The 16,127-nt window shown below is 45.2% G+C and overlaps 1 protein-coding gene across 7 annotated transcripts in view; it reads right to left on the minus strand.

The window, feature by feature from the left end:
* The window catches only part of EHMT1 (euchromatic histone lysine methyltransferase 1), a 231,403-nt gene that overhangs the window by 39,213 nt on the left and 176,063 nt on the right, over positions 1 to 16,127 (minus strand). For all 7 annotated transcript variants that reach the window (XM_089675302.1, XM_089675307.1, XM_089675300.1 and 4 more), the window contains exons 15-17: positions 8,101 to 8,207; positions 7,601 to 7,723; positions 7,415 to 7,516 (exon numbers count right to left, since the gene is read on the minus strand). In XM_089675302.1, the coding sequence (XP_089531428.1) occupies positions 7,415 to 7,516; positions 7,601 to 7,723; positions 8,101 to 8,207 (332 nt within the window). The remainder of the gene's footprint in view (positions 1 to 7,414; positions 7,517 to 7,600; positions 7,724 to 8,100; positions 8,208 to 16,127) is intronic.

The raw sequence follows: 16,127 nt of genomic DNA on the forward strand, positions 1-16,127 counted from the left end.
CAATGTCCCTGTGGATGTAAACGGTTCATTGCAGAATAAGGCTGCCAGCTCAGACACTTGCCACACAGAGTTTAAAGCTACGAGGAATATCACTGTGTGGGTGAAAGTAGTAAGTGAAATGTCTCTAATGAGTTCAAACAGTGGTTTCTGAAGAGCAGAGAAAACCAGATTAAAATATCATGGAGTCACAGGGATATGAACAGGTACAGCTACATGGGAGACTCCTTGTAAAAAATTATCGAGAGTGAGAAGTCAACGGTTTTTGATAAAAGATTGAAAGGGCAGAAATCTGACCTTGATATTGCAGAGAGGCAAACGCTGGTCCAAGCCCAGCTTTAGGAAAGAGGATTTTCGTCCTTGGAGAAACATCTATGGCAGAAGCCCCGAGACTCACACCAAGTGAAATATGTGTTCCATTTCCAGTTATGGACCTCGCGTGAAGTAGATTTCCATTGTGGAAATCAATGATTCAGAGATGCCCCAGTCTTTCAAACCCTGGGCTTCAGCAGCGATTTCATTAAAGCCAATGACCGTGGCTACTGCTCATGAAAACAGATTCAGTGATGGGACCCTTATTTTTTAATATATTTATAAACGATATAGGGTCTGGTACTAAAAATCCCATTTCAGTCTTTACAGATGACACCAAGCTATGCAGTGGAATAACGTCCTTACAGGATGTCTTCATCTTACAAGCCGACCTCAATGCACCGTTTACTTGGGCAACTATGTGACAAATGAGGTTTAATGTTGATAAATGTAAGGTTATGCACTTGGGGCTAAAAATATGTATGCATCATACATACTAGGGGGGGTACAATTGGGGGAATCAATGGTGGAGAAGGATCTGGTTTTGGTAGATCACAAGCTTAATAATGGCATGCAATGCCAAGCTGCAGTTTCTAAAACGAGCAAAATCCTCTCTTGTATTAAAAGAGGTATAGACTCCAAAGAGAGATATCATATTACCCCGGTACAAATCATAAGTAATAACTCATCTGGAATATGCAGTTCAGTTTTGGGCACCAATTCACAAAAAAACATTGGGGAACTGGAGAAAGTACAGAGAAGGGCAACTAAACTGATATGAGGCATGGAGGAGCTCAGCTATGAGGAAAGATTAGAGGAACTGAATTTATTCTCTCTTGAGAAGAGGAGATTAAGGGGGCATATGATCAACATGTATAAATACATCAGTGGTTCATATAGTGAACTCGGTGTAGAGCTATTCACCCTGAGGTCATCACAGAGGACAAGGGGGCACTCTTTACATTTGGACGAAAATAAATTTAATCTCCAAACACGGAAAGGTTTCTTCACAGTAAGAGCTGTGGAATAGACTCCCTCAAGACTTGGTTCTGGCCAGCTCAGTGGATTGCTTTAAAAAAGGCCTGGATTCTTTCCTAGATACACAGAATATAACTGGATACTAATATTTATAGGTAAAGTTGATCCAGGGAATATCCGATTGCCTCTCGGGGGATCAGGAAGGAATTTTTTTCCCTGCAGGAGCAAACTAGATCATGCTTTGCTGGGTTTTTTTTTTGCCTTCCTCTGGAGCAACTGTAGGTATAGGATTATAACTTTTTTTTTTTAATGGTTGAACTGGATGGACTTTTGTCTTTTTCCAGCCAGACTAACTATGTAACAAGACGGTAAATTGGTCCTTGGGACAGAAGATCTGGTAATACCTAAATATCATCGGTCAGAAGTCTTAGCAGGCTGGCAGACCACATCTGCCTGAGCCAGTCCAGAAAATTAAATCTGCTGTTGTTAGAGGATCCCTGCATGTGGGAATAAACCTGTTCAGTTTGTTGCTGAACCTGAAGACCAGGAAGACAACAACTGGCATATCCCACCTACAACACCACTTAGTGTGTGGCCACTTCCCTGGGTCCAGACATTGCAGCTAGGCAAGTCTGCCTACCAAATTTCTACTCCTGGGATGTATGCAAATAAGGCTGGAACATGAAACCCTGCCTAGGAGAGGATGCAATCTATCTGTCTTACTGTAGTTTCAACACCAGATCTGCTGCCACACTCCAGGATCCATCACTCCTCAAATAGATTCCTCACAAAATGCATACAAAGCCACACTCAACTTTCCTTTGGGCTAAAATCTATTCTAACCACTTGCCCTCCAGAGGATTTACACCCATTCCCGACCAGGCCATTTTTTGCGATACAGTGCTGCATTACCTTAACTGACAATTGCATGGTCATGCAACTCTGCTCCCAAATGAATTTTGGCCTTTTTTTTCCCCACAAATGGAGCTTTCTTTTGGTGGTATTTTATCGCCTGCGCATTTTTATTTTTTGCACTATAAACAAAAAAAAACCAATTTTGAGGGAAAAAAAAAATATTTTTTACTTTTTGCTATTATACATGTCCAGTAAAAAAAAATCATATTTCGTCATAAATTTAGGCCAAAATTTATTCTGCTACATGTTTTTGCTAAACAAAAATCCCAGTACGTGTAAATTAATTGGTTTGCGTGAAAGTTATAGTGTCTACAAATGGCGGTATATATACTGGATTTTTTTATTTTTTTATACTAGTAATGGTGTCGATCAGCAACTTATAGCGGGACGGCGACAGGCATTCTAACACTGGGGGGGGGGGGGGGGAAACTGACTGTCACTGACATCCCCAGTGACACTAATACAGTGAGCAGTGCTCATAAAAAACACTGACACTGTACTAATGACACTGGGCAGGAAGGGTTTAACATCAGGGGCGATCAAAGGGTTAACTGTGTACTTTTGCTTTACTATGTAAGCACACTGCTTTGTATGGCTTTTCTGGAGCCGACAGTGGAGAGATCTGTATTGTTCATATACAGACCTCTCCCCCGTCAGTGTTCCTCAGTGATCACCAGGTGCCGGCGGGGAATCACTGGCCCGGACATCGACAGCTGAACCCGCCAATGGCAGCATGGGTAGGACACGCAGGCCCCCTACCCGGTATTACAAAATCAAGTATATATACGTGATTTTGCGCAGCCTTGCCGCCCTGTAGCAGTAGTTCTGCTATAGGGCAGTCAGGAAGCGGTTAATCACTCCACTTCTAGCACACACTGACACTCCAATCCTCCTCACTCTGTTGTGTATAGATCTCTTGGATTAAGTTCCACTAGGAGGTGTAACGGGTTCACAGATTAGGGTGGTGCATCAAAGTCTGTGCTGGAACAATAAAAATTTTTTTTATATCCCAGAGGTGAGCGATGTACAGCTATCTCTCTTGCTGCAATAAGACTTTTGTTCCTTCCCTGAAGATTGATGTATTTCACTGGCATAGCATTGAACTACTGAATCCATGTCAATTTACCCACCAGCTGGATGGCCCAATGCTGCAGAGACAACCAAATCACATGAAGCTCTAGGATGTTAATCGGGAGACGGGACCCTTCCACTGACCAAATTAGCTGCAGCGACAAGGTGCAAAGGACTCGACAACACACTTGCATTTTTTGCAATAAGATGGAAATAAATAAATTCCCTGAGCCAGTAAGCCAAGAACAACCCGATTCTTCATGCCAAACAAATCAATCTGTCCAGGGACTTGCCTGACCTTTCCTTTAACAACAGGATGTAGTGTTGTGGATGTCTGGAGTGAAATGGAGAAAATAGTCTAAAAAGGAGGCTACCATCAAGTCAAAGACTTTCAAGCAAAAGCAGAAAAATGAACGAATCCTGGACTGTAGAGCTTGAATCCCAGAAAGGACTGTCTGATGTTTCCCCTGTGGAAAAAGACCCTGTCCTGAGCTGTATGAAGAACTTGACCCATATACTCCAAACAATGAGTCAGTTCCAGCACTGATTTCTAAATGTTTAGGATCCATCTGAGCTGCTTTTAATGCTTTGTACAAAGCCACATTGTCCAGAAAAGCCTGCAAAAAACTGTTCTCTCAACAAGAGCTCATCTAAGTATTCCACAGCAACAAGGACACCAGCAGTGCTATTACTGAAGTCAGCACCTTGTTGAAAACCTAAGATGGAGATGGCAGGCTGGAGGGCAGGGCCACAACCTGGTAATGTAGGTGGTGCCCCACAGCAAAATGTAGGAAACCAAAGAAGATAAAGAAATGCAGGTATGCTTCCTTGATGTCCACAGAAGACAAAGTCTCCCTGGTGAAGGGAGGCAATGACTGACTTGGAGGGTATTGCTAATTTTTTTTTAGCCTGAATGAAGACCATGAGGCCCAAGATGTGCCAAATGCCCCCCTAGATGCTGGAGATGCTAATTTGTGCAGAGACAGTTGGAGGTGAGAAACAGGAGGGATCAGAGACCAAAACTCCAGTATGTGCAGTTTGTAGCCCTGGCATATCACCCCCTTCAGCTGTATTTGCCCAAGTGTTCACAAAGGTTAAAAAGTGTACATCCCCCCCCAAAGTCTGGAAAGTTGCGGTACACCTTCATACAAAATAAAGCTTGTCGGATGGATTTGCCAAACTGAGACGCAGATCTTCCAGGTGGACTGGGAGCCAAGCTTGGGGAGCCTTGAAGCAGGGGACGCAAGATGGGAGAAACAAAAAGGAACTTTTTCTAACAGACAAGGGGGAAGAAGACTTTGCCAGCTGTCTTAGGCTTTGTTCATTTAGAAAGGCAGGTGCTCTTTTCACCAATAGCACCCTTGAAATGGTATCAAGAGTAGATCTGAAGAGACATTCCTTGAATGCCATGTGACCCAGGACACATCTTGCACATGGTTCCACAGTCCAACACTTCAGCCAAAGTGGTTTACTCATGGGCTGACATGAGATTCTTAAGGGAGATGAGATAGGAAGCATCCTGAAAACGGTCACAACTAAAGTTTAAAGCTAAAACCATTTGCTTCAAGCATTCTTATAAGAGATGGATGAACCACAGCAATGGTAAGCTGCCTTTTAGGGATGCCAAATGCAGCAGTGGTAAGATCCGTTTTAAGGGTGCCAGTCAGCCATGGTCTGGCAAAATAAAGTCACAGCGAGAGCAGCGTTCTAGAATGGACTGCGTACCGATTAGGTCTTTAAAGACAGGAGCATCCTCTACATGAATGCTAGTCACTTTGTTGGGACACTGCTGAATACCACATTGAAGATAGCCTACTTTTGTACAAAATATTATCCTAACATTTTCAAGGCATCTGGGGGAAATAACAGCTTGTCAGAGTTTTTACAATCTTTCTCTACAATGTTATAACAGCAATTGCAACAGATGGCTCCAAAAGACCCAAGGTTGGAACTAAAACTGGTAGAAGCAACAATCTGATCCTCTAGTTTCAGAGTAGTAAGCACTGCAACGATTGGAGCCTAAAAAAGGTCTCTTTTAATATGGAAGTAATAGCAGAATACTGCAACTCCTTCAGGATAAGCTCACCTGGCAAAGCCTGGAGCAGCTCAGAATCAGAGTCTCTGCGACTGATGGCTCAGAAGCAGCTAGTGCCACGGGCAGATCAGATACAGAATCTGCACTGAAATGGTGCAGGAGCACGCTTGTGGCCTCTCTCAGAGTCGGCAATTAACTGGGTGATTTAAGCCATAAATTCTCAGCATATGAGGGTTGGATGGCCAGAGGTAACTAAAACAGCTGAGGCAATGCTGGCAGCTCTTGACCTGGAAAGCACTCAGCTGCTAACTTGTTAACAAAACAGAGTTCAGTAGGTGCACTATAGGGACCCCAATGTCCAAAGGTCACTTACTAGCTATCCCCACTATGTCCAGTACAGCAGGGTCAGAACATGGCACTCCAAAACCCAGGCAGTTTATAGTCCTGCTAGATACAGTGGATATAAAAAGTCTACACACCCCTGTTAAAATGTCAGGTTTCTGTGATGTAAAATAATGAGACAGAGATAAATCATTTCAAAACGTTTTCCACCTTTAATGTAACCTATAAACTGTACAACTCAATCGAACAACAAACTGAAATCTTTTAGGATGAGGGAAGTAAAAATAAACTAAAATACTATGGTTGCATAAGTGTGCACACCCTTAAACTAATACTTTGTTGAAGCACCTTTTGATTTGATTACAGCACTCAGTCTTTTTGAGTCTGAGTCTATCAGCATGGCACATCCTGACTTGGCAATATTTGCCCACTTTTACTTGCAAAAACACTCCAAACCTGTCAGATTGCGAGGCCATCTCCTGTGCACAGCCCTCTTCAGATGACCCCACAGATTTTCAGCCTGGACTCTGGCTGGGTCATTCCAAAACTTTAATCTTCTGGTGAAGCCATTCCTTTGTTGATTTGGATGTATGCTTTGGGTCATTGTCATGCTGAAATATGATGTTCCTCTTCATGTTCAGCTTTCTAGCAGAAGCCTGAAGGTTTTGTGCCAATATTGACTGGTATTTGGAACGGTTTCATATTTCCCTAAGGCCCCAGTTCAAGTTGAAGAAAAACAGCCACAAAAATTATGCTGCCACCACCATGCTTCACTGTGGGTATGGTGTTCTTTTGGTGATGCGCAGTGTTGTTTTTGCGCCAAACATATCTTTTGGAATGATGGCCAAAAAGTACAACCTTGGTTTCATCAGACCAGAACACATTTTCCCACATGCTTTTGGGAGACTTCAAATGTGTTTTTACAAAATTTAGCCAGGCTTGCATGGTTTTCTTTGTAAGAAAAGGCTTCTGTCTTGCCTCTCTTCCCCATAGCCCAGATATATGAAGAATATGGGAGAATATGGTCACAAGTACCACACAGCGTGTACTTGTCAGATATTCCTGCAGCTCCTTTTGGCAGCCTCCCAGACCAGTTTTCTTCTTGTCTTTTCATCAATTTTTGAGGGACGTCCAGTTCTTGGTAATGCCACTGTTGGGTCATAATTTCTCCAGTTGATGAAGACTGTCTTCACTGCGTTCTTTGGTATATCTAATGCCTTTGAAATTCTTTTGTACCCTTCTCCTGACTGATACATTTTAACAACGAGATCCCTCTGATGCTTTGGAAGCTCTCTGGGGACAATGGCTTTTGCTGTAGGGTGCGACTAAAAATGTCAGGAAAGACCTACTAGAACAGCTGAACTTTATTTGGGGTTAATCAGAGGCACTTTAAACGATGGCAGGTGTGTACTGATTCCCATTTAACATGATTTTGAATGTGATTTCTTAATTCTGAACACAGCTACATCCCCAGTTATAAGACAATATGCACACTTATTCAACCACATCATTTTAGTTTTTTATGTTTACAATGAGGTCCAAGATGTGCCCAGCTTTAGTAGCAAAATAGAGAAGATAAAAAAATTAAGAAACAAAATGGTGCTAGTGAAGATTTGTTTTTTTACACAGCACAGCTGAAAAAAAAATATTTTTCCTCTTAGAGGACACTAGCAAAAAAACCAAGGCATGCTGGTAGTAGAAAGGGTTTATCCTGGAGGTTGGCCTACAGTTGGTATGCAAGTGTCCAATCCTCCACAGTCTTACCTGGCAGTTGACATCCATGTGCTCATTGCTCAGCAGATATTTCACTACATCATAATGACCCTTTTTGGAAGCCAAATGCAAACATGTGGAACCTTCAGAGTCCTGGAAACAGAGAAAGAATTGAAAATTGTTTTTTTCAGGGGGCAAAATGAATTCAGACCAAATCACTAAAGACGATCAACTTACTTTGGGATCAAGCAAAGCTCCAGCTCTGACCAGATACCTAACGGTTTCCAAATGACTGTTCTCAGCTGAATCCATCAGGGGTGTCCTCTGATCCTCAGAGCAATTATCCAAGTTAGCACCAGCCTGGGGTAGACAGGGATAAAATGTACTTACGAACTAAAACCCATAAAAGAGATTATGACAAGGTTGCTTTCTGGACAAACAGCACAAACCAATGAAATGTCCAAGGCAGTGCCGTGTGGAAAGAACTCATTTTATCTTATAATAGTTTTTAAGTTAGTATACTTTGAATAAGAAAACATAAATAGCCTGCTCTATTTAACTAGCTTTGTACAACATAATACCAACAGGCCTCTCACTGATTGCTCATTTACCTAGCAACTAGCCCTGGCAAAAGAACACACAAGAGCACAGAACAGTAAAGACACAAGAATCCACAATTTTTTTTGCAAAAAGCATAACTTTGCTGTATTTTCAAAAGAAATAAATGTAACATTCACCTGAACAAGCATGTGGCAGATATCTGTATGACCCATCTCCGCAGCAGCGTGCAATGGTGTTCTCTTCCCGTGCTGCTCCATCTTGTAGTTGGGGTCAATGCCATCAACTAAAATACAATACTTTGGTAATTATGGCTGAAAATTCCTAAAGCTCTCTTTCTGCACACGTATCTGTGGCTACTATTGGCAATGTGATCTCATCATTTACAGCTTAAAGAGCAACTTCAAGGAAAAAAAAAAATATCACCCTTTACTTCAATATCAAATTTCTTTTATATTAAAAAAAATTATAATTTTTCAGCTCAGCCAATATTTCATCAACAGAAATCTAACCCTATGGCCAGTTGTTCATAAAGATGTGTGGCTGTCCTGTAGAGGCGGGCCTGTGAGAGGAAGAGAGTGCTTAAAGTGGGTATCACCATTTCAAGTGAGGTCCACCATTAGACCAAACAGGCAGGAGGCAGGGGCAGTGAGTGGTACAATGGGCTGGCTCTATGGTAAATATATACTTACAAACAAGAAATACAAATATATTAGAAAATTAACACATTGGTAATATAATGTATATTAAGATGACTGGGTTCATACATGTAGCCAAAGCAAAAAAAGATGAAGACTGCCTTTAAAAGGTACATTTGCATGTCTGACTGAACAGTATGTTTAGAACTGTGACATACACTACATTCTATATCTATTTTGTTATAAATAAAACCAAATGCACCCACGTTAAGCATATTTAGAAAGCTGCCCCCACACTGCTACAATCTGCACTCAATTACAGCGCAAGGAACAAGCAGAGGAAACCGTTTCCCAGGTGGACTGTTGGGTCAGCTCCTAGCAGAGCTCAAACGTAAAGACATTCTCTGGCACATATCAAATTCTCTTTTATTCCCGCTGCAGCTGGAGAGACCTTATTAGCAAACTGTGAATATTGCCCACATCAGCACTTTACAGTGCGCTCACCGGCCTAAAACAGGCTGCGGCTCTATGTCTGCATGAAATGTTGGCTGCACTGGGAATTGAGAACGTCTTTTTCATGGGAGGGGCAGATAAAGTAAATTCAATACACTCTGGCACGCCATCCACGGAGACCCCCATAAATGAGAATAATGCACACTGCATGTCCATAAAAAACTGATGATCTATGTAAGCAGCAGATATAGTATTTATATACCTTTAGATAGTTTTTTTAGGGTATAGTACAAGACACAGGCTGGAAGGCCTGGGCAGGGGGGAGTGGCACATGCACCCTGAACCCAGAAGAAGGCAGCGATGTACAGGTACATCTTTGTGCCTGTAGGAGCAGTCCATCCATAGCACGGTGTGGGCAGGCAGTCCAAAAATGGTTCAAATGGTATTAAACCCAAAAACAAGAGTTTACTAAATTGCAGCTTACCAAATCTTAGATGTGCTTGCTGCATTGTTTTTCTTTTTTAGGCTTTTTCCATTTATTTTCACCTAGTGATCCACCCGGTTTTTCACCTGCTGATCTACAACGGTTGTTTTGAATGGTTATAAAGTATTAGCTGGAGTTCAGCTTCAATTTTTTGTCAAGTCCATCTAAATCTGTTAGTCTACTAACCGTCCCCCAGACTGAAAATGCTGCTTTCCAAAGGTGTCTTGCTTTACTACTTCATTCAGAATGCACACACCCTAAGATAGGAATTGTGTTACTGGCTGGACCACCCAGTAAAAAAAACTAAAAGAAAACTGACGCAGCCACTACATTTAAGGAATGGTAAGCTTGAATATATTACATTTTTGTTTTTGGCTTAAATACTGCTTTATGTCCTGACCAAGGGTTATATGCTGCCACCTTCAGGTGAGGACAATGGCAAAGGTGCTCAGTTTACCCATATAACCCCGCCCACTTTATAGCAAGCAATCAGAGAAACCACCAGAACAGAGGGGAGAGTGTCCTGTACTGTACTCCAAGAAGAGGATTTTACAGGCAAGTCAAAACTGTTTATTTCTTCATGGCACAGAACAGGACACAGGCTCTATTAAAGATGTATTACACCCAAAACCAAAAATGTAATATTTACCAGTCAGTAGATGTGGTGGCTGCACTGGTTTTCTTTTTTTGGATTTTTCCCATCTGTTTTCAGCTGATGATCTACCCAGTAACACACCACCTGTATTTCTGGATGGAGGAGCACAGAGGCACCTTTGGACAGTAGCACGGTTAACCTCAGGAAGAAGAGTGTTCAAGATGTAGGGCACAATAACTAATTGAAATCCAAATCACACTGCGGTTACACAAGCAGTTACAGCAAGAGGTTTTCTTTTGGGATAAAGGTTTTACATGGATAAATAAAAGCTGATCATTGTAAGCACCCCTGTCAGTAGTAAATGGTTTGTCTCAAACCTCTGATACATTTGCAAGAGGGTTTGTTCTATTAAAAAACAGACTTACTGGCCAGCTCATCAGGTGAAAATACAAGAAAGAAAGCCAAAAAAAAAATGAATGCAGCCATCATAACTAAGAAACGGTAAGCTGCAATATAATAAAGGTTTGCTATTGGGTTTAATACCATTTTAAGCCTTGACCATGGGACATCCCCCAGCAATACAACTTAGGACAACAAAGCAAACAATGACAAAATCTTTCGGCCAAATAAGGGAGATCATTAACCCAAAACAAGGGAATCCGAACATCAGTTTGAAACCCATTTAAATAGGTTCAGAGTAATAAGCAGCACATCTAACAATGGAAGCAATAGTGTATAGCTCACATTAAAATAATGATAAATACCCTTTTTTGCTGCTATATATGATCACATGGTGCAGTGTACTTGTTCTGTGAAATGAGGGGGATGAGCAAGCAGACATTTTAGCAAACAATAATGACACTATAGGGGGATAGGGGAAACCTCCCTGCTAAGAATTTGTATTCTAACAGAGGAGACTTCCCTGCCATAAGAATACACTGAATGTTGTTGCATGCTATAGCCTGGGTGCTGATTGAGCAGGAAAAACCCAACATGGTAGAATTCTGTAAGAAGGGAAAGCGGGCGACAGAAAAAGATACCATTGTAAGGAGACTGACACAGGCTCCTAAATCATCTGTGTCCCTTCTCAGCTCATAACACAGTTGTTTTCACCCCCCCCCCCTTCCTTCTCTTCCTGCAGCCATTGCTGCTATATTACCTGTCCCTGTCATCTAAGAGAGGAGGTGGTAGTCCTGCCAGAACCAGGCTTGTTGTCCAGCAACCAATACATAGGCAGATAATGGAAGAGCAGGCTGCTGGAAGAAAGGCCTGCATGATAGGAGCTGGCTGCAGGAAGGGTTAAATTGGCTGAGAAAGGATAGGGACAGAGGGGATATGAGCAGACACCTGCCATTCAACCTACTAGAGCTGCCCAGCAGCCAGTAGAAAGAATCACATGGGGAGGCATCCAGAAAGGAAGAAGTGAAAACCCTTTACAGGTGAGCTAGCTGGGCATGAGCAGTGAGTGTGGCAACCTAGCACACAGAGGACTGGCTGTTATATCGTTGCCCAAACACAGCAAAGCTAGGTTCACATTAGTGTGCGCTTCAGGATGGCATGCAATCACATGCATCTGTAGACAAATCATGATACAGTGTATGAGATGTGTGAGGGTACCATTATCCCTAAAGGCACCCCCATGCACTAAAAACCACAGCAAAGTTTTCTGCACTATGAACCACACTGCACTATGAGATTTTTCTGCAGCTGCATTTTCTGAAAAGGTGCAGAGACCTTTTACCCCTGCATTTTCAGTACTCGAGCAAATGTGGCCACTGAGAAACTGCGTAGATATGAATCAAGCCTTGGGGAGCCTGTGGAAACGGCAGGATCAACCAGGTATTTACTAATAGGGAAAACCATTTGTTACAAGCTTTTGCATACTGGTTTAAAATACACTTTTAACGATATAGACACACATATTGTTTTGGGGTTTAATGACACTTTAAGGCCAAAGCTTGCAGCCTGAACATCCACCTGGTAAAACTTCAGAAATGTGTCAATAGAAAACTAGGTAGTGGCCTTGCAAATCTGGGGAACAGACACCTGGTGCTGAAAAGCCCAAGAGGCACTGACTGAATGAGTCAAGTGAGCTTTAACAGGGAATGGATTCCTATCCTTCAAGGTGCAAACCTTAGGTGTAACCTGCCTAATCCATTTAGAAATGGTAGAACAAGACACAGGATAGCCCTTGAAGAACCCCTTGCAAGAATCAACCCTTGCAAAAACCAGCAAACAGAACAGAGAATCTAAGGTTTGGATGGCCAAGAGGTATATTCACATTACTCATACTACATATAAACCATGTAGTGGTGACATCTCCCCGAACCCTGGCCCTCCATCTCCCCACTCCCCCTCCCGGCACCCCCCTACTCACGCCAACCACCGCAACCCCCTCAATCTCATATCTGTCCCCCTCCTCCCCACATCCACCCCTCCCCTCTCGGTTGCACTCCTGAACGCCCGTTCGGTTTGCAACAAGCTCACCGCCATCCATGACTTCTTTGTCTCCCACTCCCTCAAGCTCCTAGCGGTTACCGAAACCTGGATCCAAGCCACTGACTCCACCTCCCCTGCTGCCCTCTCCTATGGAGGCCTCGTCTGGACCCATTCAACCAGACCGAGCGGACGCAGAGGCAGAGGGGTCGGTATGCTCCTACCACCGCTGAGCACCTTCCAGGTCCTCCCTAACCCCCCCCCCATCCTTCTCCTCCTTCGAGGCCCACTGCATCCGGCTCTTCTCTCCCACCCCCCTATGGATTGCGGTAATCTATCGGCCTCCTGGTTCCGCATCCCCCTTCCTTGACGACTTAGCCGCCTGGCTTCCCTTCTTCCTCTCCTCCGAGCTACCGACCATCATCCTAGGCGACTTCAATATCCCGATCAACGCCAACAGCCCGGCTACTTCCCAACTCCTCCTCCTAACCTCCTCCTTCGCGCTCACACAGCACACTCAGTCCTCCACCCACTCCAACGGAAACACCCTGGACGTCGTTTTCTCCCACCTCTGCACCCCCCACGACTTTACTAACATCCCCTTCCCTCTCTCTGACCACCACCTCCTCACATTCTCCATCTCCCCCTCCCTCAACTCCCCGCCCCCCCCCCCCGAAGCGTCTAACCATCACCCGCAAACCTCCGCAATCTGAACCCGACCCATCTCCACCCAGCAGCTGACCGTCTGTATGACAGCATCCTCCCTCTGTCATGCCCTGACCTGGCCACTACTGCATACAACGACTCCCTGTCAGCTGCCCTTGACTCCCTGGCACCCCTAACCACACGTAGCATTAGACCCCGACCGCTTCAACCTTGGCAAAACGACCACACAAAATGCCTCAAACGACGCAGTCCCGCGCTGGAGCGCTTATGGCGCAAAACCAGATTCCCTCCCGCATTCTCCCTCTATAAAGCCGCCTACCTCGCCTACACCACTTCCCTCCACGCCGCCAAGCAAGCCTATTTCATAACCCTTATCCACACCCTCTCCACCTGTCCTCGTCGGCTCTTCTCCACTTTCAAATCCCTGCTCTCTCCCCCCCCCACCCCCACCCAGCACCTCACTCACCACCCACGAGATTGCCACTCACTTCCAAAACAAGATTGATGCAATTCGTAAGGACATTGTCAATTCACAATACACCTCTCCACCCAGCCTCCTGCCCTCCTTCAACCCCTCAACCCTCCCCTCCCCTGACCTCATAGTCGCACTACCCCCCACTATACCTAACGCCCCGCACAGCATCACCTCCCCACCACTCCGCTCCTTCAGCCCAACTACCCCCGAGGACGACTCTAAGGTCTTCACTGAAGCCCGCCTCACCACCTGCCCCCTGGACCCTATCCCCTCACAGCTCCTCCAGTCACCCCTCCCCCCCTCCATCATTTGATCCCTTACCCACATCTTCAATCTCTCCCTCTCCACCGGCACCTTCCCCTCCTCTCTAAAGCACGCACACATCACCCCCATACTCAAAAAACCCTCCCTTGACCCCACTAACCTCAACAACCTTAGACCCATCTCCTTGTTGCCCCTCACTTCCAAGCTCCTTGAGCGCCTGGTCTACAATCGCCTAAGCGCCCACCTCACTGATAACAACCTCCTTGACCCCCTACAGTCTGGCTTCCGCCCCCTGCACTCCACCGAAACCGCCCTACTTAAAATCACCAATGACCTGCTAACTGCCAAAGCCAATGGCTACTATTCTATCCTCCTGCTCCTCGACTTCTCCACGGCCTTCGACACTGTTGACCACCCTTTCCTCCTTGCCAAACTGCACTCCCTTGGCATCAAGGACGCTGCTCTCTCCTGGTTCGCCTCCTACCTTTCCCAACGCTCCTTCAGCGTCACCTACAACACTGCTACCTCCCCCTCCCTCTCTCTGTCGGGGTCCCCCAAGGCTCTGTCCTCGGGCCCCTCCTCTTCTCCATCTATACCTCCTCCCTTGGCAAACTTATTCACTCCCACGGGTTCAATTACCACCTCTATGCCGACGACACCCAAATTTACCTCTCCACCCCCCACCTCACTCTCTGCCCGCATCGCCAACCTCCTAAAACGACAGACTGGATGTCTCTCCATTTCCTCAAACTTAACCTATCCAAAACCGAGCTCCTGGTCTTCCCCCCACCCCGTGCCCCCCCCATCCTCTCCATCACTACTAACAACGCCACTATCTCTCCCACCCCACACGCCAAAGTCCTGGGTGTCACCCTGGACTCCCACCTCTCCTTCCTACTCCACATCCAACTGCTATCTAGATCTTGCAGGCTCCACCTCCGCAACATCTCCAAGATACGCACATTCCTCACCCCAGACACCACGAAACAACTCGTACACTCCCTCATCATCTCACGCCTGGACTATTGCAATTCCCTTCTCACTGGCCTACCCAAACGAACGCTATCCCCACTCCAGTCGATCCTAAACTCAGCGGCCAGACTCATCCACCTCACCAAGCGCTCCACATCTGCCTCCCCCCTCTGCCAATCCCTTCATTGGCTCCCGATTGCCCAACGCATCAAGTTCAAGCTGCTAACCCTGACCTACAAGGCCATTCACAATGCCGCCCCGAACTACATAACTGACCTGATACCCAGATACTACCCTACCCGTGCCCTCCGCTCCTCACAGGACCTCCTGCTCTCTAGCTCCCTGGTCTCCTCCTCCCACGCCCGATTGCAGGACTTCTCCAGGACTTCCCCCATCCTCTGGAACTCCCTACCCCAATCCATCAGACTGTCACCTACCCTCCTCACCTTCAGGCGCACCCTGAAAACCCTCCTCTTCAGAGAAGCCTACCCCAACCTCACCTAACACCCGACCTCACCTAACAACTAACCTCCTCCACTCCTCCCACCACTCCATCCCCCACAGCCATCTCCTCCTGTGCCACCTTCCCCTCCCTCCCAGATTGTAAGCTCGAAAGAGCAGGGCCCTCGAACCCCTCGTGTAATGTATTGTTACTGTCTTGTCTCATGTTATGTCCCCCTTGCTACTGTACAGCGCTGAGCATACCCTTTGGCGCTATATAAATACTGTATAATAATAATAATAATAGTTGAGGTGTTTTGGAGAAGGACAAAGAAGGCAGGACAATGTCCTGAATAAAGTGGGTGGAAACCACCTTAAGCAGGAAAGGAGACCACAGGCCTCAAATTCACTTTATCTTTATGAACAAAGAAGGAATCTGTACAGGATAAGGCCACCAGTTCTGGGATCTGTTTGACTGATGTGATAGGCACAAGAAAAATCTTACAATTAAGATTGGCCAAGAGAAAACAAACTTTTGGGGGGGGGAGGGGGGTATGACAGACCAAACATGGCATACAAGTCAAACAAGCCTTGTTAGTGCAGTATGTCCAAAGCTTTTTTTTGTGTGTGTGCACACTAGGCTTCCTCCACTGGCTACTGTTGCACAAACCTCCTGGAAGGCATATATACTTTGGCTGTGGCCAGTCCTCATACAGAAAGTCCAACATTAGTGAGTAAAGCGAAGAGAAACTAGTAGGTTTCTTGGACTTAGGAAGAGATCC

The sequence above is a fragment of the Staurois parvus genome, unplaced genomic scaffold, assembly GCF_062004578.1.
Source record: "Staurois parvus isolate SC_StPar_1 unplaced genomic scaffold, SC_StPar_1.0 ptg000154l, whole genome shotgun sequence".
In the NCBI taxonomy this organism is placed as follows: domain Eukaryota; kingdom Metazoa; phylum Chordata; class Amphibia; order Anura; family Ranidae; genus Staurois; species Staurois parvus.